Source organism: Mesoplodon bidens (assembly GCF_964165515.1).
Source record: "Mesoplodon bidens genome assembly, chromosome: 17".
Lineage (NCBI taxonomy): Eukaryota > Metazoa > Chordata > Mammalia > Artiodactyla > Ziphiidae > Mesoplodon > Mesoplodon bidens.
Genome location: NC_138174.1, coordinates 13,906,976 through 13,929,916, shown reverse-complemented (window position 1 = coordinate 13,929,916; position 22,941 = coordinate 13,906,976). Strand labels below are relative to the sequence as shown.

Sequence of the window (22,941 nt, the reverse complement as noted above, 5' to 3'; positions counted from 1 at the left end):
TGACCTTTTTATTGGCCCACCTGAAAGAGTGGTGTTGAGTCGACTTTAAATCCATCGGATCCAGGCTGATTCACTAACAAGATAGCTTCAGGGTCATCCACTGCCAGCTTAGCATTAAACAGGACATTTCCGAAACTGGTGGCTTGTGTCTCTGGCTGAGCTTTGTCCTTTAGGCAGTAAGGAAAATGAGGCTTGCTGTAGATAATGCCAACTTTTGCAAATGCAGAAAGTTTTCCTATTAGTTTTGTGCAAGTACCAATTACAGTAAGTCCCCTACATATGAAGCTTCGAGTTGCGAACGTGTATTCGCGTGTCCAATCACGTAAATTAGTTCACGTTTCTGGGGTACATTGTCATGTGCGTGCATCCTCTACAAGTGGTTGTGCTTTTGTGTACTTTACTGTACAGTACTGTATAGAGTACAGTAGTACAGTATCTTTATTTCAAGCCCAGGATGTCCAGAAACAAGCATAAAAACAGCAGTGACGTAGCTGCTACAGTATAGCTGATTGTGTAAGTTGGGTAACTAGGCTAACTTTGTTGGACTTATGAACAAATTGGACTTACGAACACGCTTTTGGAACAGAACTCATTCATATGTAGGGGACTTACTGTACCATAAAATGCCACCATTTGGTTTCATTTAAAAAGATGCTATTGTTTTAAAACAGAAGACAAAAACAATTAGCTTTGAGTATCTACCCAGTTCATTGTTTGGGCCAAAGCACTTACCACAATTTTAAATCTATATAAGAGTGAAGGAGAGTCAGCCAAGCAACCATATTCTGCATTCTTTGGATTATACTTGGGAACGTAGCCGTCAGCTCCGGTGCACAGGAACACCTTCTCAATGCTGCAGTAAAAGGAATCACCTAGATTCTGGACAGGATCCACCATGACTCGACCATAAATTGTATCGCCTGAAACAGAGACGTGGAAATGTTATTTCTGTTAAGTGATAAGGTATGTCTATGTGACACTGCAAACAGTTCCTGACAATAATGACACTAGAAAGCATTTCCTTCTCTTCCTAATCTGGCATCAAGTGTTGAAGACCTTTTTGCGTTAGCTTCAGGATCTGGTCCACTCCCAAGCCTCAGATGAGACCACTTTGCAGACGACCACAAGTACTGGAGATTTATTGACCCTCACATGCTCAGCCTGTAGTGGGAATACCTGAAGGCTTGGCCTATAATTTAACATTCATAACATCCCATTGTGGTTAAAGTACAGTTTATATAAGTATATTAGTTGGCAAGGTATAGGCAAATCATTATAGAATAACACTAAAAAGGAAAACATCAATAAAAAGTTGAATTAGCTTTATTTGACTTTTAAACATTTTTTAAATTAAAAAAAATTTTACTGAAGTATAGTTGATTTACAATGTTGTGTTAATTTCTGCTGTACAGCAAAGTGACTCAGTTATACATATATATATATTCTTTTTCATATTCTTTTCCATTATGGTTTATCACAGGATACTGAATATAGCTCCCTGTGCTATACAGTAGGATCTTGTTGTTTATCCATTCTGTATATACTAGTTTGCATCTGCTAATCCCAAACACTTAATCCTTCCCTCTCCAAGCCCAGCTTTATTTGATTTTGAAAGAGGGTTTAAGGAAACTCCCTGGTATTTCATCATCTCTTTCACAGCTACTACTGAACACCTACCATGTGTACTAGGTATTTTGTTAGGTTCTGGGAATATACCACTAAACAAGACAGGCACCAACCCTTGCCCATGAACTATATATTCTCATGTACCTGCAGTATTGGTGTGTATGCAAATTGAAAAAAAAAACATTCAAGGAAAAAAATCCAGACTTGTTTCAAAAGTCATTTAGATAAGGGAAATAGAGGTTAACTTCCCCAAAATAAAAACCATCCTGTAACATATATCCAATTTCAGTGACCCCTCCCTGCCAAAATGATAAAGACCCAGTTATAACCTCAAAACCATAAAGGAGGTTATAATGGTCCCCCTCAAACACAATCCCAATAAAGGACAACAGATATAATGGCCAACAGATGAGCAGGCCTCTCATCTGTAAAGTGATACCTTCTGCAAAGGCAACATCACTCTCTTGTCCAAATCCCATGGATCCATCAGACAACCAGAGACTCTTCTTGGAGAGTAGGTACATTTGGGTGTTCAAGCTAAACTCAGCTGCCACTGGATCACTGACCTAAAACCAAGTGGAAAGGCCCTTTTATGTGCTGTCGATGGTTCTGGTGGTGCACAGACACATTATTTGCAGATACACACGTGCATTGTACGCTGACATAAAGAATGGTAAACACTGCACTAAAATTGTCATGTCCAGCCAGACCAACTTCTTAGGGAATTGTAACACTGACTTTGTCCTTCTTTTTTTTTTTTTTTTTTGCGGTACGCAGGCCTCTCACTGTTGTGGCCTCTCCCGTTGCGGAGCACAGGCTCCGGATGCGCAGGCTCAGCGGCCATGGCTCACGGGCCCAGCCGCTCCGCAGCATGTGGGATCCTCCCAGACCGGGGCACGAACCCGTGTCCCCTGCATCGGCAGGCGGCCTCTCAACCACTGCGCCACCAGGGAAACCCTTTGTCCTTCTTAAGAAGACAAAACTGTCAAGGTTAAATCATTTTTCGAATGGGACTAACTAGCATTGCTTGAGCTCATTTCCCCTGGTTTACTGGAATGTATAAGGGACTTGTAAACAGTGGAAGGCCAACATTTAGTAAGGGTTCTGGGGCAAAAGATGCCATCACATTTCTTTTAATACATATTGGCAATGAGGCACTCTAAGGTGGCATGAACTATAGGATATTTATTCTCCTTGATGATCAAGAACAAGATGAAGAAGTACAGAACTCTGGGGAAAATTCTCAAATCTCCAAGGCAGCAAACTCCAGGAGGAGATCAGATCCCATAAGAAAAAAAATAACCCTTGCATACTCTTAACCTGTGGATTTTATAAACCGAACCCGCAACGGATAAAGGGCAATTCTTTCTTCTTTCCTTCCTCCCTTGTTCCCTTCCTACCTCACTTCCTTTTTTTCTCAGCATGTAAGAATTGAAGTCATTGGGTGAGAAAAAAATTTTTTTTTTACGGATAAAAGTAAACTATGACTTTAACAAAGTGGGCTTCTCCATGGGAAAAGTCTAGGAGACACACCTGTTGGAATCGGATGTCAAGGTCAAAAGTGATAGGCTCTCTGGGGTTGCAGCTGACTGGCAGGCGGTACTCCTGGTGTGATGGAGTGGTGCACGGCAGCAGTTTTACGGTATAGGTCCCCGAGTAGTCACGTACCTTTAAGGAGCAGAGAGGACATTCGTGTTTTTCATTTAAAAATCTGAGATGTAGTCAAAGGCAGCAGCAAGGGAAAATTAAAAGCCTTAGTCACTTACTGCAAAGTCAGATACAAAGCTCCATTGCTGGACTGGCTGGTTATAGGTTGGTTCACTCCTTATGAGACGCAGGGAAAACATTAGACCTGGGTGATCAACTGACATGATCATGGAGCTGGTGAAGGCCGCTAGAAAAATGCCAAGAACAGTAATGGTCTAGTGGTTAAAAGAGTGCATAACAGTTTGGAGTTTTCAAAGTGCCTTATGATCCCTTATTTGCATTTATTCTTATAATAAGCCTGCAAAGTAGCAGGGTTGGTATAATAATCCTCATTTCGCAGTTAAAGAAACTGGACTGAGAGTGATTGTGTGACTCTTCCGGGATCACACAGCTGGGATGTGTGCCTTCTGATTCCTAATGCAGTGCTTTTTCCACTCTATATAATGCTGCCAAAAAATAATTGTATAGAAATGCTCAAATGGTTTAGGGCTACTTTCCAGGGAGGCATGGCCATTCAATAAAGGCTGATATGAATGCACTCATTATGCACGGAAGCTATGAACAGAACCTCAGACTATTTGCATCCACAGAGCCAGGCACACCCAATTTATGAATGGAGTCTAATTTTAATTAGATTGCCTCAATTATACCTAAACAAAGATTCAGTTTAATAGAAAGGTAGACACGTGGAAGGGAACTGTAAAGACCAGGAAATCCTCATTTTCCGGAACAGTCAATTACAATAAAGCAAAATGAATCTCTTTGGTTCTGTATTTCAGAGCTCAGACTCACAAAAATACAGCAAACTGTCTTTCTCTTCCTGAATTTTCAGCCTTATTCTCTCCGTCCGACCCAGAAAAAAGAAGGACACAGGAGACAGTGTGTGAATTATTTCCCTCTTCCAATCTGACATGAGTTGGCACATCAGTAAAATGTGCAAACCAGTTTAGTAATGCGAAGTCAAAAAAAATTATTTCTAATGACATGAAATTTTTTATAAAAGCTTAGACACGGGACATTAGTGACTGCCACATTATTGATATTCCAGCACAATCCATCAAATTAGTAAAATTACATAGCTAATACTTAAGGTAATTAGTTAACCTGTCTGAAACAATTGTAATAGTGAAGTGGCACTTCTGTCTCCATTATAAAGGTTTCTTACAGTACCTAGAAAAGAGTTGTGATCGCTGAACAAATGACCCAAAATTCAAATTTTGGGGCAACACATTTGAAGTAGAGAATGGAAATGTTGTGGCTATGTTCTCGATCTAAAGGAAAACTCTTCAAATTAACTCAGTAGAGTTTTCTTTTCTTTCTTTCTTTTTTTGGCCACGCTGTGCGGCTTGCAGGATCTGAGTTGCCCGACCAGGGACTGATCCCAGGTCACGGCAGTGAAAGCTCAGAATCCTAACCACTAGGCCACCAGGGAACTCCAAGTAGAGTTTTCTTTTAAATTTACTTTAACCATTTGGTATTTTCTCTAAAATTCTACAGTGATGATTTTGTAGCTTATAAGACGTAGCTGAGCAATGATCAAGCCCTCATGTAGATATTTGTACATACATGGTTCGTTTGAAACTAAGGGCTTCAAAGCTCATAAGGAAGCATGCTGAAACATGTGCAAATCTGGAACAACTATATCCTTGTTGTGTGGGGAGCAGCTATTTAAGGGTAATGGGGCTTACCGGGATGTGAGGGCACAAACAAGCCATGGAACTGAGCCTCTGTCTTGAAGTTCACGACCAAACGCCCCTCTTCACCAATGCGCATGCTAGTTGGGTAGAGAGAACCTATGATGGGATGGGACACAAGAGTGGGAATATTGGTGACCAAGGACTCCTAATGTCTGGGGTTTCTTCTTTCTTTCTTCTTCATTCAGGTTCCTCTCATCTTTTAAGCATTCTAGCCAAAAGGTATTACCAGAAAAATTCTGAGTGATCAGAGAGGCAGAAATATTCTTATTTTGTTTTGTTTTGTTTTCTGACAGGAAAAGCTGTCTAGAAGGCAGGCAGAATAGAATTAGGTCACATGAATGAGGTCCATATGAAATATACAGAGTGATTACAATAGGCCAAGGTATTTCTTAAAGCTTTAGTCTATAGAAATTAAGCTGTAAATTGAGAGACAAGATGAACTGGTCAAATTTTGAAGATTTGGACATGTAGGTGGAAACAGGTTTGTGCTCTCCAGAGTAATCCCAAATGTTATAGGCTTAATGAAAACTCCAAAACTTCCCCAAGAAATTTAGCAAGTTGACCAAAGTTGGCTACAGATAGAAGAAGGGAACATGAGATCCTTAGGTAGAAGTTGAGAACCAAGAGATGGATCTGTGTTAAGATTCACTTAATATACATTTCTTAAGGCAAGATATGGAATTAAAACATTTGAAATGATCTAGAATGATTATTTAGGGTGATCATATTACCTTTCACATAGCTTTAAGGTAATTTTAATCTGTTCAAGACAACACACTTTGAGATGTCCTATCAACAGTATTTTCCCTCTGGCTCATAAGAAGTCATGATGGTTAGACATGCATGGAACCTGAACAGCAGTATGTGCCTGAAAAGAAACAGCACTAATTCTACTAATGGATTAATTAGCTTCATGCTTGTGGACTTTTAATTATGATTCTGACATCAAGACTGAAACAAAGTTATGCAGGTGATTTGGGGGCCCAAATTGTAGTGGCACACACCACCACTGTTCCAAGACATTCAGCTAAAGTATTATAGAATAATAGAATTTTAAAACTGAAAGAATATTAGAAGTCTAGTCTATCTTTCATAAGAAATTGACTGCCAAAGGTCAAGCAATATGTTTGAGATCACCCAGTTAGTTAGCTATAGACCCAGAACTAGAATCCAGGACACAATTTATACTGGGCTTTAAAATGCATCTCCCATTTTCAGAAACAAAAATGTGTAACTTTTTCTCTTGGGTTCATTCCTTACTTTCAATTGGAACTTTCCCTATCCATTTTCTAAAATCTAGAGAGAGAGAGAGATTGTGTTGAGTAACACATGAATGATTAATCACCTAAAATGGACTCTATATTTAACAGTCACGTATTATAAAATTGGATGCATTGATATAACTTAAAGAAGTTTTTCCATGAGAGAAATGAAATTATTTTAAAATATTGACTCTAAAAATAAAATACATTGAAAGGTGCTTCTATTATTTTTAGCTGCAGTAAAAATTTCTCTTAAGTCATTCAAATAGGTAAGAAAACTAGCTTTCCAAGTCTCTGTTAACTCACCTTGGAGTTCAGCTTCTGGGGGGCTGACAATTCCATCAGTCCACAAGATGGCAGTGTCGTACACGAAAGTTAGACGAAGCTCTGACTTCAAGTCAAAATGCTGCCAGCCTCCTACCCCAACGGGGGAATGGAACACGTAGGAAACATACAGAGGGACTCGAAGAGTCACATAGGACTGCACTAGGTTTAGGACCTAAAACGATAAAATTATATCTATCAACACGATTCAGTGCTGCTAATTAAACCAGCTTAATTTTGTGCAAGCCATTTTCTCCTTTCACTTATCTGAAGGCTTTGAGTTAACCACTGAGGAAAGGAAACGACAGAATTTATAACACTACTGTCCCCCTCACTTAATTTTGGAGTAATTAAATAGTTATTACTCTACTACTTTCCTTTGCAGCAAAGGATAGGCAGCAGAAATCTTTAAGCTAAAGTACATTATTTTGAGCATACTAAAACAGTGCTTTTTTTTTGGTAGCAGCTTTATTAAGATATAGTTCATATACCATGTAACTCACCTATTTCAAGTGGACAAATCAATGTTATTTAATATATTCAGGGAGTTGTGCAACTTTCACCGCAATCACTTTTAGGACATTTTCATCACTTCCAAGAGAAATTCCATATCCATTAGCAGTCATCCCCTTATTCCATCCTCTCTCCCCAGTCCCTGGCAATCACTAGCCTACTTTGTCTCTAGGCATTTGCCTATTCTCAACATTTTATATAAATGGAATCATACAACATATGGTCTTTTGTGACAGACTTCCTTCACTTAGCATAATGTTTTCAAGGTTCATCCATAGTGTAGCATGTTTCAATACTTTTATTACTGAATAGCATCCCAGTGTATGCATATACCACATTTTATTTATCCATTCATCAGTTGATGAACATTTGGGGGTATTTCCAGCTTTTGCCTATTATGAATAACAGTGCTGTAAGTTACTTTTAAATTATTATATAGAGGAAGAAGAGGAAATAAAGCAGGAAAGACCTGGAAGCAAACATATTTAGTAGTGACATGTAACATTTAAGATTACATGTACTATTTAAGATGCCTCAAAAATAATTAGTTGAAGTGTCTTCTTACAAGTTATACTTTCTTCTTTTGTATTTTGCAGGTGGATTGGGGTCATGGAGGATAAACTAATAATTATTTATTGAGCATCTACCACTTTTCAGACATCGTGTTAAGTTCACAAATAAAGCTACTCAATATTTTCATTCTTCCCCAGTTATATTTATATGTATGTGTGGATGATTGAATGAATGGATAGAGAGATGAAGGATAGAAAGAGAGAGAGAGGAAAGTTAAGACTCAAAGAAATAAAGCAAATTTCCCACAGAAATTTCCCACTTCCTTCTGGAGTAGCCCTGCCAATAATAGACCCCAGCCTTCGGCCCATGCTTTTTCTTTTTTTTCCTTTTTTTTTCTTTTTTGCGGTACGCGGGCCTCTCACTGTTGTGGCCTCTCCCGTTGCGGAGCACAGGCTCCGGACGCGCAGGCTCAGCGGCCATGGCTCACGGGCCCAGCCGCTCCGCGGCATGTGGGATCTTCCCGGACCGGGGCACGAACCCGTGTCCCCTGCATCGGCAGGCGGACTCTCAACCACTGCGCCACCAGGGAAGCCCAGCCCATGCTTTTTCTACTCTTTCACACTTTATCATATTCCAAACAAAGCTGAGGGTGGTCTTAAGATCACCTAACAAAGGTTATCATCCTTAATTCACAGAATAGCTCTGCAGAATAGCAGGGAAAATACAACTATCTTCTTTTACACAAGAGGAGACGGGCTGAGGTCAGATCATACTGCTTACAAGTTTGAGTCAGGTTTTCTGATAGGTCTCTTTCTCCTTCCACCCTGAGGCGGCCACAGGAATCACACATGTGAGTTACTGAATAGTTTAAAACATGATAGCTCTTATTTACCATTTTGTCATGGGGTTAAAAGCAAACTCCTCAAATCACAAAATGACAACCTGAATCACCACCAAAAATATATCGAAAGAAAACCATCCCCCAAGCAAATTATTGGATTCTCAGCTGTGTAGTAGCTAACACTCATTATCTCCTAACGTGGTCAGCAGGAGAGGTGCCTTTGCACTGAAGTCCTTTGAGATAGCAGTTTCTAAGGGTAGCTATTCCTGCAGTCACTGAGAAATTGATCTTGAAGTGCAGTTTTAACACCCTGACAGTGTAATGGAGAGTAACTGTCAATCCATATGCCACTGGTAATTAAGATGACTATTTCATCCTGTGATTTTAATAAACACTCATTAAACAATAGGCTGTAGACATGGATTTCCAATTACACTTTCTAGGTGCTAAAAATAAGTTTGCCAACGTTACATTCTATCCATCAGATGTTACTGAGTGTGCTATCTTGGAGAGAACTATTAACATTCACATCCTGGGAACAAGTTACTTGGCTCCCTAATTCTTACTTGATTTCATTTGATCCTCCTGCTAACCTAGAGTTTGATCATTTCTGCACATGGAATCGGCATCTTACTGCATTTTCTTGTTCACCACAGCCAGGTCTTTTTGTCTGCTTAGAATCTGTCTAAAGGAATTGGAACCTAAATGGGACTAGGTAGATCACCCAGGTCACTTACCTGTTCGTTCCTGTAAAATTGAAGAACACAGTGCAATCAATGTAACCCCTACAGCGGTCCTTAACCTTTTTGGCACCAGGGACCTGTTTCGTGGAAGACAATTTTTCCTCGGAAGGGGGGGCGCGGGGGGATGGCTCGGGCGGTAATGCGAGTGGTGGGGAGCGGTGGGGAGGAGATGAAGCTTCACTCGCTCACTCCGCCGCTCACCTCCTGCTGTGTGGCCGGGGTCCTAACGGTACCGGTCCGCGGCCCGGGGGTGGGGGACCCCTGCTTTACATGCCATCTTAATGAACCCTTCATTTTCTTTCAGCCTATTCCACAGGACTTTTTAAAGTATTTGTTTATACTGAAAGAAATGTATGTTAAATCTGGTATACTGCTTGCTCTTAAAGAAACTGTGACATGATGAGTGAGTTTACACGTCCTTACTGATTTGTTTCTTCAACAAAGGCAAACAGTAGTTTAAATTCCATATCTAAAGGGAAAGTGCAAAGTGCAAATGACCTGTGAAAGGTACCATACTGATATAAATTTCTACCACTACTAGTAAGTGACTAATCATGGGCAACAGGTTTATATTTGGGGAGATATTGCCCGTGGAAGGGACGAGAGAAAGTCTGCTGATCTGTGGCAGATAGTAGAAAAGGGGAAGAATGGGGAAAAAGAAGAGTACCCCAAGAGAAAAATTACATTTACAACGCTGCCCAAGGTGGAAACTATTGTTGAGGAAAATTGAGGTCGTTTTTTGTTTTAATTTTATTTTTGGCTGCATTTGGGTCTTTGTTGTTGCGCGCGGGCTTTCTCTAGTTGTGACGAACGGGGGCTACTCTTCTTTGCCGTGCACGGGCTTCTCATTGCAGTGGCTTCTCTTGTTGCGGAGCACGGGCTCTAGGCACGCGGGCTTCAGTAGTTGTGGCTCACGGATTCTAGAGCACAGGGTCGGTAGTTGTGGCGCACGGGCTTAGTTGCTCCGTGGCATATGGGATCTTCCAGGGCCAGGGCTCAAACCCGTGTCCCCTGCATTGGCAGGCAGGTTCTTAACCGTTGCGCCACCAGGGAAATCCAAATTGCAAGTAGTTTTAATTCTTCACTTGTTTTGGACTTGTAGCTGAAGCTATTCAATTTACATATTATCTTATAGATATTTAAACATTCTTATAGAAGTAAGCAATATAGGTATGTAACTAATAAAAACTAATCCAGATTTACTTTGTTCCTTTGCAGCTTTCACTTGAGCAAGGCACTATTTTACACGTGTTGAACTTAAGCCACAGAGAAGGTAATTGGCTTGCCCAAGATTATTCAGTACATTCAGGACTAACACTCAAGTATCTAGACCAGCACTGTTCAAAGGGATCATAACGTGAGCCACACATGTAATTTTAAATCTTCCAGTAGCCTTATTTCAAAAAGTAAAGAGAAGCATGTGAAACCAATTTTGACAATAGTTTACTTAACCCAATATGTCAAACCTATTGCATTTTAATATGCCATCAATACAAAATAACTTTAATGTAATATTTTACGTTCTTTTTTTTTTTTTTGTACTAAGTCTTTGAAATCCGGTATGTATTTAACATGCACAGCATATCCCAATTCGGACTAGTCCCATTTTGAATGCTCAATGGCTACACATGGCTAATGGCTACCATATTGGACAGCACAGATTAGACTCTTTTACCTAAGGTCTTTCAATTAGACCACACATCTTGAAAACAACAGTCTTTTCAAAATATTTGATAGTCATGCATCTACCCTACTTTACGCAGGACAAGTGATTTGTGCTTACTTCAGAGATTGAAAACTGAGCCAGAGCCATTAGAACCTTAGCTGAGGACAACCACTGGTGGGGATTTCCCATTGGTTAGAATTTCTTTCTGTTGCTACTTTTGTTGCCAGATGTATGTCTATATCATCAAGACAGCAGTGTTTGTGAATGTGTAAAGAAGGCTCATAGATCTCAATAGCTTGAAGTTTCATTAAAGTGTGTACTTAGCAACTCAGTGGAAGACATTGTTTTAACAAGTTAGAATTCTTAGCCAAGGTCTCTGAGTAATAGCAGTCTACACATCCAGGAACATTTGGAAGGAAACTGGCTTCTTTCCAGTTACAAGCCTTTCTGAAGGACTGTGATATCAGAGATGCACAAGGGACCTTGGAATGAGGGAGGGTCAATACTGGTCCACAAATTCTTTAGGATTAAGGACAACTCTATCGGATATTTACAGTATAGAATTATAAACAATCTAAATGACCAGTCATAGAAGAATATTTAAATAATTATGATGGCACAGAAACAAGGTGAAATACGTAGTAATCAAAAATCATTTATGTGAAGAATTTTCCTTGTCATGGGAAAAGGATCACAATATGTTAAGTTAAAAAGCAGTATACAAAATGGTATGGATAATATTATGCTGCTACTATTAAAAATGTGTACGTATATTGAAAAGAGACTGGATAATATTTTGCTTCTACTATTAAAAATGTGTATGTATATTGAAAAGAGACTAGAAAATATGTCTGTGTAGAGTGATAGTGGGATAATGAGTGAATTCTTTTTTATACTTTTTTAGTTTCCCAGCTTTCCATGGTAATATCTTTACTTTCATTAAACAAAAAACCTACACCATTAAAAATATTAATTGACAAAATAGGAAGCAACATACTTCATGAAAGTTATACATTTTGGATTCTTCTTGCCATTTCTTGCAGAATGATTAAGAGTGGCTTACATCTTAAAAAAAAAAAAAAGAGTAAATCAGTGTACTCAGTAGAAAATAATGGAATGGAAAGAGATGACTTCTAAGGTATACTCTAGCCCCAAAGGTCTATGTTTCTAAATCAAACACATAGTTTTTTTTTAAAAAGGAAAATTATTCCACTAACCAAGGAACTAAGAAAAAATATGTATACTTTCCCCAAATCATGCTATGTCTTCTCATGAGTAAATTACAATTTCATATGATTGGAGTTGAATTTTTGTAACTTAGTCACGCTCCTTGAATGATGTTATCAGTTGCTGTTTACCTAACAAGGTGAGAGTTAAGATTCTGACTTTTTAACATCAATAGTCAGGCTGATGAAAGATGAAATGAACTGAAGTTCTTTAGTTTTAAGAGAAGTTGTTTTCAAGAGAAAAATCACCAAAAATATCCAATAGTTTAAAAACTTAGTTTAACATTAATGACTATTGTGCATCACAAGTGTTTTTCATTGTGTACCCAAACAATTTAAAATTTTATTTATAAAATACAGGTCACACAAAAAGGTGGAGCAGAACAATTTATTTTATTTATCTCTATTTTTCTTTTCCTGCTATATCTGTCTTTACATTTTAGAAAGTAACTATTAGGAGTGATTTTAGTGGCGAATATCATTAGAGAAACTCCAAGTTTCTTTTTCTTGGCAAGTAAAATTGTTAACTTTTATAAGAGCAAGTATTCAACTCCTATAACTCGACTTGGAAGGAGTTTAAGGTTTGTGTCTGGTGTCCTCACCGGGTATCCATTTGGTCCCTGGCACCGAGTAGGTGTTCATTGATTATTTCTTTAATGAATGAATGGGCAACGAACAAGATGGAAAAAGCAGAACTGATCTTAATATCAGCTAAAGCTAGTTGCAGTCAAACTGCATAAAACTTAATAAAACTTCATTTATTAACTTCACTTATCTGCTGTTAACAGATAATTATCTTGGATATTTCAGGTGATCCCTTCAGTTTGGTAACTCTCTGTTATAAGTGAAATAATTTGAATATGGGAGGTTAGAGAAGGCAGAAATCTTTAAGAGGGTGTTAGAAACCTCTTTTTAATCACAAAATAAAATGCAGGGACCTGGCAATATTTCCAGGCAGTAGCTTTAGCTACTAAGAACACTAAAGATAAAAATCGGTTTGTCATCATGTTGTTCCTGGCAGAAGCAATTACCAGTTAGAAAAATCTGTTTGCATAGTGATTACCTTGATCTAAGGTGGCACGTCTAGAAACGGACCAGAACAGGGAAAGACACATCTATTAGCTGCTTGGCCAGGGCGGTATGGAATTGGCAGAGGACAAATAGACCTGGGGTTATTTCTGTTCTTGTACAAAGAACAGAGGAAAAAGTTTATTTGCCTTTCTTGCAATTTCATCTGTGACCATAACCATTCCTCACATTCGCCCTACTAAATGACATTTAATTCACTCAATTAAATGTCCAGATAAGTATCATGATGTGGTTAAGAGCATAGGCTTACAAACGAATTGAATTGGGACATGTTATTTGAATTCTCTTTGCTTCAGCATCTCCAAAAATGGAGAAAAAATTCATATTTGTCTCATAGTGTTGTATTGAGGACAGAATTAGTGGAAATATGTAAAGTACTTACACACGATGACAGGCATATAGTAAATATTAAATAAATGTTAGCTATTACTATTAGTAGTAGTAGTAATATTATTAGATATTTTCTCTTCTCTAGAACCTAAATCTTGTGAGGAAAATTAAGAAAATATCTCAAAGAGTTATTTTTCCTTTACTTTAATATGTATTTTCTTCTCCCTCACCTACATTTAAATAATGTTACGTGTCAGGGGAGGTGAGGATATAGGAGAATATCTCAATAACTAGAGAAGTAGAAGTTCAAACCCAAGAAAGTAGGGGAAAATGAGATAGCCATCTCTGAGCTTCACTCTAAGAGAGTGAGCAATACGCTTTATTAGATGGTATTGCAATTCCATTTACACTGAGGCTTTAAGAATTTTGTCACAAGAACCTGAAATTTCAATGATTTACACTGAATCTGGTCACCTCTCTTATGCTGATCATCATGCTTATGTTACTACATTTATTTTCAACACTGTGAAACCAGAAAAATCCTTTCAGAAGAAACTCATATAACCAGCTGGCCATCTTACTCCTCAAGGTAACACAAGCCAGTTGGGAACTGGATGGTTCAATAATTCTTATACTGCACTCTCTCTTCTCCCTAAGTAGAAGGTAACACAAAGCGTTCAGGCAGGTAAAACTTCACTGAACCCGGCAGTTGCCAGTTTTCACCTAGTGGAGTAAAACAGTCGATAGCTCAACTACGGAAGCAGGGTAATAACTTCTCTAGTTAGCAGTTGTAATGGGAAAAAAAACCCTGAACTTAACTAAATAGAGGAACAGTGATTTTAAAACTCCAGAGAAGTAAAATTAATTTAGCTGAGCATTTTATAGTGAGGATTGGCTGGAGAGACGGATTTGCATTCAAAATGCCCTTGATACACCAGAAAAGTGGACAGATATAGGCTTAAGTAGGATAAGGTTTAAGTAGGATAAGTGCAGGGTTTTCACTAGGGAAGCCTGTCTGGGTTGCACGTATGAGAGACAGAAAATTACTGCCATTTGCAGAGAAGATAGAAAACATTCTTGAGGCTAAAAAGTGACCACAGACTAGACGACACCCACAGAGAAGCTTCATGGCATGAAGTGCTTTTTAACAAAGAAGACCCAGAACTACAATATAATCCTATTACTGTGTCCCATTTTGCTTATGCCAATAGAGCCTGTGACTTCAGCAAGATCCTGAGAGAAGAGCATCCAGAAAGAAAACAGGAATGATTTACTAATGGATTGAAAACAGGCTCTGGGAAGAATGGCCAAAGGAATGGAGATATTTGACCTATAAAGGAAGAGGCTGAAGTAGATGTGTTAATATGAGTCTTTATTCTGGGAATAGGACCTTTTTTCTTTCACGTTTCTTCCAGGTGGCAAAGACGGCGGGGGGGGGAAAGAGGGACTTGAAGAGGTAACACTTATGAGGGTTTAAGTAACCTGCCCAAGAAGAAGTAGCTAGAGAATGTCAGACCCAAATATAAGTCCACATTTGCTTGATTCCAATATGCAGGCTCTTTCCACTGTGCTACACTGTCTTCCTGTTGGTGTTTTTGCTGGGGACTTTTAGTAATTCATGCAAGTTTCTGGATATTTTGTTGCTTTTAGAGGAGATAGAGACAAAAAGTCTCACTACCTTGGAGCCCAACAGTTCCCAGACATAATATGTGGCCATTAGACATCAACACCAGCAGAACTGGTCAAGATTTACAGCTCTGCTCTGGAATTAAACTTATAGTTACTGTCTACTTTTCTCTTGTTACTACTTGTTTTATAGTTTAACATCACAGGAATATAGCACAGAAAAAAAAATCCAGCCTCACCTCAGCTAAATCTTGAAAGATAAGACATATCTGGGTACCATTCAACGTCTTAATGTATAAGTTACGTAAATAAGCTCTTTGTTTTAGTCCAGTTTGACAAAGCATGGCTTTTAATTCAAATACTCATCACAAATCTAAGCTACACCCTACATATTTTAGATTCTCTACTATAACTGCTAATGAAGACCTTGCTTCACCATCATTTTAACAATAATGATGATGGTGGTGATGGGGGGGGATTGTGTGTGTGTGTGTATGTGTGTGTATTTTATGTGTAAATGTCTGCCTGTGTAGTATGAAGAGGAATCAGTAATTGTAGAGTAGAAATAACAGTAAGCTTTAAATGAAAGTACTTTTGACTATGTTAGTGATGGAGAAATGGACCAGATAGGGAGGAAATGGGGAGAAAACTAGAAAGAAAAAGGAGGAGAAATGGGAGTAGAAGGAGAGAAAGATAGAAGGTGGGGAAAGAAGAAAGAGAGTAAGAAGGGAGAAAAACTACGCTGACCCTGAGGACCCTCATTTGAGATCGTTCATGATGCATCACAGCCATCTGTACATAACACAAGAAATGAAAATGTATACTTCGAAGAGAAATTCGTACTTGGAGTTTACTAACATCAGAGTAGAATTGGAGCTTACAGCATAACTATACGGTGTCCTTTCAATACAAAGATAATGTTACTGACCCATTGCTAAAAAATACATAGATTTTGACACATTGTTCTGGAAATAGACATGGATTTCCATACCACACATGCCAATTACCTGCTCTTTTTTTTTTTTTGCGGTACGCGAGCCTCTCACTGTTGCGGCCTCTCCCGTTGCGGAGCACAGGCTCCGGACGCGCAGGCTCAGCGGCCATGGCTCACGGGCCCAGCCGCTCCGCGGCATGTGGGATCTTCCCAGACCGGGGCACGAACCCGTGTCCCCTGCATCGGCAGGCGGACTCTCAACCACTGCACCACCAGGGAAGCCCCCTGCTCTTTCTTGTGCCTAATAACCTACATCACCAGGATGGAAGACTGGAGCTGAGATTTATTCCAAGTCTACGTAACTGAACAAAAGCAACTGGTTTGTCCAGTGACCAAAGCTCAGAGGCTAAACATCCATACCTGTCCATCGGTTCCAATGGTGCCTCCACAGTCCGTGAGCAGCTCTGACATGTCATAGTAGCTAACGAACTCCCATAAGCAGGCTTCCAGGTTCAGATTTCGGTAGAAGCGTAAGGTATTGGAACCCCTGATAGATGAGCTGTACTGGTAAGGATACGTCTCTCCAATTATTTCTGGATTTTTGGTAGCATCAGTCAAGAACCCGTGGTGGGTCTTTACTTCAGTATAATCCAGGAGGTTGGAGCATTTGTGGTTTCCAACTCGTGTGCCATCAGGGCTGAGGGTGAGCTCAAAGTTGGAGAGCTCCTTGGTGGAAATCACAGGGAGCATGCCTACAAGGGATTTTTGTAAATCACTGTTACCATTTTTACCAACAGCAAAGGGCTTTGAACACTTTATAATCTCTTTATCTCTTGAGAAGACAAGTGTTATAAAATACTGCAGAGCAGTGATTATAAAAGTGGTATCTTAGGACCCCGGAGGATCCGGAGAATATTTCAGGAGATCTATAACATTAAAGCTATTTTCACGATTCTAAGGTGTTATTTGACTTTTCCACGCTTATTTTCTCAGTAGTGTACAGTGGAGTTTTTCAGAGGCTAAAATAAATCATATATTGCAATAGATTGAATGCAGAAGCAGACATAAGAATCCAGCTGTCTTTTATTAAGCCAGACACTAAAGATATTTTCAAAAATGTGAAACTATGCCACTCTTTTGTTTTGCTTTATAAATTGTAGTTCTTTTTCTTAAAAGTATGTTTTTCGTGTTAACACGTAATAGATTTATTCTTATTTTAAAATTAATGAATAAATACATATTTAACAATTCCTCCATTTTAAATCCAGTAAATATTTATAGCTATAACCCACAAAACAAAAGGTCTTTGTGGCCATAAATAATTTTGAGGGTGTCCTCAGACCAAAATTTTGAAAACTACCACTATACGATATAGGATAAGAGTTGGCAAACTTCTTCTGTAAGGAGCCAAACTGTAAATATTTTAGGATTTGTGGGCCACAAGGTCTCTGTTGCAACTGCTCAAAGGTGCCATTGCAGAGCCAGAGCTGCCATAGATGATTTGTAAAGGAATTCACATAACTGTGTGCAAGAAGACTTTATCATGGCCAATGGATTAGAATTTTATATAATTTTCCTGTGTCATGAAATATTCTACTTTCAAAGAAGAAGAAGAATGTTTGGTTTCTTCCAAACATTAAAAAAAATGTGAAAACCATTTTTTAGCTTGCAGACCATACAAAAACAGGTAGAAGGCTAGATCCAGTCCATGGGACACAGTTGGTTGAGCTCTGGCATAAGCAATGCAGCAAAAAGGACTGTGAAAGAGCTCTTCTCTGGGCACCTTTTCCACCTCTCCCTCTTAGATTCTCTGGCCCCGCAAAAGAGCTGGTCAGCTTCTGCGGAGCTACGGCTATCGAATGTTTCAGAAAATGCTAAGTCAAGCTCTAGGAGAAGCACAAGGGACCAATCTTTCTATCAGGAAGAACTATTATAGGTCTACCCCTCCCTGATGGTCCCTTCTGCCCTCTGCACATCTGAATCACACCTCCCATATGGGTCTAAAGGTAGGGTGGTCAAACATGGACCCAACATTACACTGTAAAGTAAGGAGGTGCAGATTCCTGTACACCTATGCCCACCAGCATAAACGTGGGTTTGTAATAAGCAGACGAAGCAGAATTATGTCCTTTTCATAAGGCAGGTAAATTCTACCTTGTAGTTCCTAATATTGCCTAATGCTTCCTCTCCTTTAGGTACTTAAAATATAACTAACATACTAAGTAATAAAATTAATATTAATATACTTCAGGAATAAAGCAAATTAAGAGGAATAGAACTTGAAAATGTCTTCTGTACCTGAGGAAATGTTCATAAAATGTGGGTAAAGTTACTGACTCAGAAATTCTGGCCACACTTCCCTATCCAGAGAAAAATTAACATTGTTAATTGCATTTTTAAACCTTATTTTAATGCCTAGGAAATGTCTTAGTTGTTGCAATAAATACTGGGAAAGATTTATGATACTCCAGATATGAAAAAGCAAATAGGTGTTGAAGGCAGGGATTGAGATTCCAAGTTGCTTTACTGTAAATCCAAGCTCAAGAGTTTTGAAGGCACACTGTGCCATTTCATAAAAGAGAGCAAGCACATTAACCATAGCTTTGTTTCATTGTGTTGTGACATGTGTGAAATTTATCTAATTTTAAAGAATGCCGAAATTGTCAGACTTGAAAAAAAAACTGGGCAGAAAGAAAGCAGAAACACTCAAAAGAAGCAGGACTTGAAGCTTAAGTTGCAAATTGAGCATTTATTGTATGCTTGGTTATTCAGAGTACAGGCAGACCTCAGAGATATTGCAGGTTTGGTTCCAGACCAACGCAATGAAGCAAATATCGAAATCAAGTGAGTCACATGAATTTTTTGTTTCCCAGTGTGTATAAAAGTTATGTTAAAATTTACTAGGACAAAGAAGATGTGGTACATATACACAATGGAATATTACTCAGCCATAAAAAAGAGTGAAATAATGCCATTTGCAGAAACTTTAGATGGACCTAGAGATTACCATACTAAGTGAAGTAAGTCAGACAAAGACAAATATCACTTATATGTGGAATCTGATTTAAAAAATGATACGAATGAACTTACTTACAAAACAGAATCAGACTCACAGAGCTCGAAATCAAATTTATGGTTACCAAAGGGGAAACGTGGGAGGAAGTGACAAATTAGGAGATTGGCTTGGGATTGACATATACACACTACTATGTATAAAATAGATAACTAACAAGGACCTACTGTATAGCACAGGGAACTCTACTCAGTTTTCTGTAATAACCTATATGGGGAAGAATCTGAAAAAGAATGGAAACTATATACATATGTATAACTGATTCACCTTTCTGTACACCTGAAATGAACACAACATTGTAAGTCAATTATACTTCAATAAAAAATTAAAAACAAACTATACTGTAGTCTATAAAGTGTGCAATAGCGTATGTCTGAAAAGCAATGTACACACCTTCATTAAAAAATACTTTGTTGCTAAAAAATGCTAACTGTCCTCTGAGGGAGTCTTTGTTGATGGAGGGTTTGAAATATTGAGAGAATTACCCAAATGTGACACAGAGACATGAAGTGAGCAGGTGGTGTTGGAAAAATGGCGCTGTTAGACCTGCTGGAAGCAGGGTTGCCACCAACCTTCAATTTTTAAAAAACGCAGTATCTGTGAAGTGCAATAAAATGAGGTCTGCCTGTATTCAGTAAAATAAAGCAGGTAAAGAGAAGCCCAAACCACTTCCATGGATTTGCTTACCCAAGTCACCTACCGTCTATGTGGGGCATGGTGACAGTGAGCTTGATGAGGTTTGTGTACTCTGGGTCCTCGGGACCCGTGTAGCGCAATTTAGCTGAGAAGGGTTCTGCTCCCACTATCCCTGGCACCCGGGGCTGACAAAGACCTCGAGGCAAAATGAAGACATTTATGCTAAAAGAAGATAATAGACAACACTTAAAGGAGATATTTTTAAATTGGCACTATTATTTTTCTGTGTACTTTAAAATTCTCTGAGAACTAAGGCACTGCTGAGAGTTGATATTATGAGGGAACAAAAGACCACGATGGGAGAAGTAATCCCAGCAGACAGTTCAATGGCTTCTTCTTAACATTTGAGGTATTTTATAAAGTTTGAGAAAACATAAATATTATTCAATGTGATTTAATTTATGCTGGACACCTGTTATGGTCATATTCACAAAATCGTCTTAACATAAAGTATAAACAGGCATAGTAAAAATGATCGAAAAACAACAGGAAAAAAGTAAGTGTAGTTTAATTAAATGAATGAGATGGTTACCTTAGAATTAAATCCTTAAGACTAGTCATAAAATTTACATTATTTATAATAAAACTAAAAATGCACTCATTCTAAAAAACAAAAACTAGCCTTCTTAGAATAGAGAGCAAAATATATAGTTTTCTCTCTATATGTAATTTCTTACAGTATGTGTATTATAAATTATAACTCATTGTCTAATCTATTTATCTAGAATTTTAACATGAAAATCTTCTTCGTATGTTTGCTTTGAAAGCACTGTAATGTCTTCATTTTAATACCATGGAAGAGACTGCCCGATACTGGATCACAGTTTCCAGAGAACTAGGCAATATATAATTTCTTTTCTGTTTGTAGAAAACAGATCAGAATCAGGCCCTAGCATCTGGGATGTCTGCTTTATTAATTGGGGGCGACTCATTTTAAGGCATTGTTTAATTTATTTTTGGTACCAACACAATAGTTTGGTTTTAAGAGAAATTTAAAAACCATACATTCGAATCCTAATAAAAGAACATGGTTACTCTACATGTTATCAATAAATATTGATCCTGAATATATAATGGTGGGAGGTGGTACATATAACTTTTCTTCCTGCAACATATGTACATCTGAAGTGTTGTACACAAATGGAATTTTTAGAAAGAGAATCTTATAAAAAGACTGTTATTTTAAAACTCTGATTTAAACATTCTTCTGCAGAGTAAAGGATTAGTTTATAAAGTGGATTTCTTGTCTCGTCAGTGTTGTCTCCGGCCACATGTATTTTCCACCTCCACTGTGTTCGGGTTCTAGCCCTGACCTCAACCTCCCCTCTAATAACCAAGTATGGACACTAGTACACACCTCTCTACCTGGACTGTCCTTCCCCTCCTGCCCCAGCAAACTCCTGTTCAGCCAGCCACCAGCTGGGAGTGATGTGGCATCACATATGAGCTGCCTTGTCCAGATCTGACCCTTGCGTACCAACTGCTTCATCTCCTGATCTCCCTTCCTCTCCCTTTCATCCTGCCCCATTTCTCTGCTTGTAGTTCCCAGAATACTCCATGTTTTTTCATGCTTCTTTGAGTCATTGCTCATGCTTGTTTTCCCCTACTGTTTTCAAGACTCAGCTTAAGCATCTCCTCTTTGATGAAACCTTTCCAGATCCACTCAGGCTAGAACCCATCACTACTACTTTTGCATTTCTGTGTCCTGTCCAGACTAAAATTTGTCTGTGTCTTCAGTTTGAGTATGGACTCCTGGAAGGCAGGAATCCTGCCTTATTTTTCATATGACGGCCAAAAGCCTGACATATGCTCAGTGATCGAAAAATGCAAAATGAATAAATATTCGTTTTCTAATGAATATTTTTGCGAAAATAGATTATTATTTAAAAATACTTATAGAGGGCTCCCCTGGTGGCGCAGTGGTTGAGAGTCCGCCTGCCGATTCAGGGGACATGGGTTCGTGCCCCGGTCCGGGAAGATCCCACATGCCGCGGAGCGGCTGGGCCCGTGAGCCATGGCCGCTGAGCCTGCGCATCCGGAGCTCCGCAACGGGAGAGGCCACAATAGTGAGAGGCCCGCGTACCACAAAAAACCCCAAAAACCCCAAAAAACAAAAAACCCAAAAAACCCCTTATAGAGTATTACGGAATACATGGGGCATTTGGAGGACTGAATAACTGGAAATTAGGCATATACAACATTCCATGGTATTCCAGCGACCTTTATGTGAAAACGGCCATGCACTACCTTCTTCTCTGCCGATGGTTACCGTAGGGCTCATCAGCTCCAAGCCTTCATTGCCATCGGCATTCACAGCCCGAGCCGCACACTGCACTCTGGAGCCAGGCTGGAAGTATATGGAGTCTAAACTGATCATCTTGGATGAAGTGAAAAAGGTGTCAAAGTCCACTTCTCTCATGGGGCTGGTCACTCCGTCGGGGCCCGCGGGTGCGCTGATTAGCCATCGGTACCGGGTCAAAGTGTCATTGATGTTCTCACTTGCACAAATGGATCCTGTTTTGTCATAGTCTGAATATTTAGGGTTGCAAGCCTATGGGAAACAAATAACTATGTTAGGGCCACAGTTTAGAACAAGGTGGAAATTACTCCTCTTAAGTTCTCTCTCCCTTAGTGTTTTCACTGCTACTTTTTTCCCATTTCTACATGTTATTCATGCAACTTTCAAATTCCTAGTCCTAGCGATGCTAGCTTTTATGAACTCTAATCTTGCATTTCAAACAGCTTATTAGCCTTTTCCACCTTTAACCTGATATGAGTAAAAGCGATACTCATTTCATCATCTCTCGAATCCTCAGAGTTGTCGAATCGTCCTTGTTCTTTTCTCTCTCCCTCTCTTCTCCCTCTCATCTTGCCCCCGACATCCAATGGGTCAGTGAACTTGGTTGATTCTTTTTGTAGGATGTCTCTTAAGTTGGTCTTTTCCTTCCCATTCCAAGCAGCACCTTTCTATCTAATTCAGGGCCTTTCTCGTCAGGTGACCACTGTTGCCATGGTAACACTCCAATACAACCCCTCGTCTCATGTCATTCTTCTGTGCAAGAGCTCCCTGCTACC

General features: G+C 39.1%; 1 protein-coding gene across 1 annotated transcript in view; it reads right to left on the bottom strand.

The window, feature by feature from the left end:
* FREM2 (FRAS1 related extracellular matrix 2) overlaps window positions 1-22,941 on the bottom strand; it is a gene marked incomplete at its 5' end in the record, with an annotated part of 148,847 nt that overhangs the window by 2,446 nt on the left and 123,460 nt on the right. Inside the window, 10 exons of the mRNA XM_081215111.1 lie at window positions 21-167; window positions 733-920; window positions 2,066-2,192; window positions 3,160-3,294; window positions 3,393-3,520; window positions 5,022-5,126; window positions 6,599-6,791; window positions 16,518-16,849; window positions 19,871-20,002; window positions 22,114-22,417. Of these exons, the coding sequence (XP_081071237.1) occupies window positions 21-167; window positions 733-920; window positions 2,066-2,192; window positions 3,160-3,294; window positions 3,393-3,520; window positions 5,022-5,126; window positions 6,599-6,791; window positions 16,518-16,849; window positions 19,871-20,002; window positions 22,114-22,417 (1,791 nt within the window). The remainder of the gene's footprint in view (window positions 1-20; window positions 168-732; window positions 921-2,065; window positions 2,193-3,159; window positions 3,295-3,392; window positions 3,521-5,021; window positions 5,127-6,598; window positions 6,792-16,517; window positions 16,850-19,870; window positions 20,003-22,113; window positions 22,418-22,941) is intronic.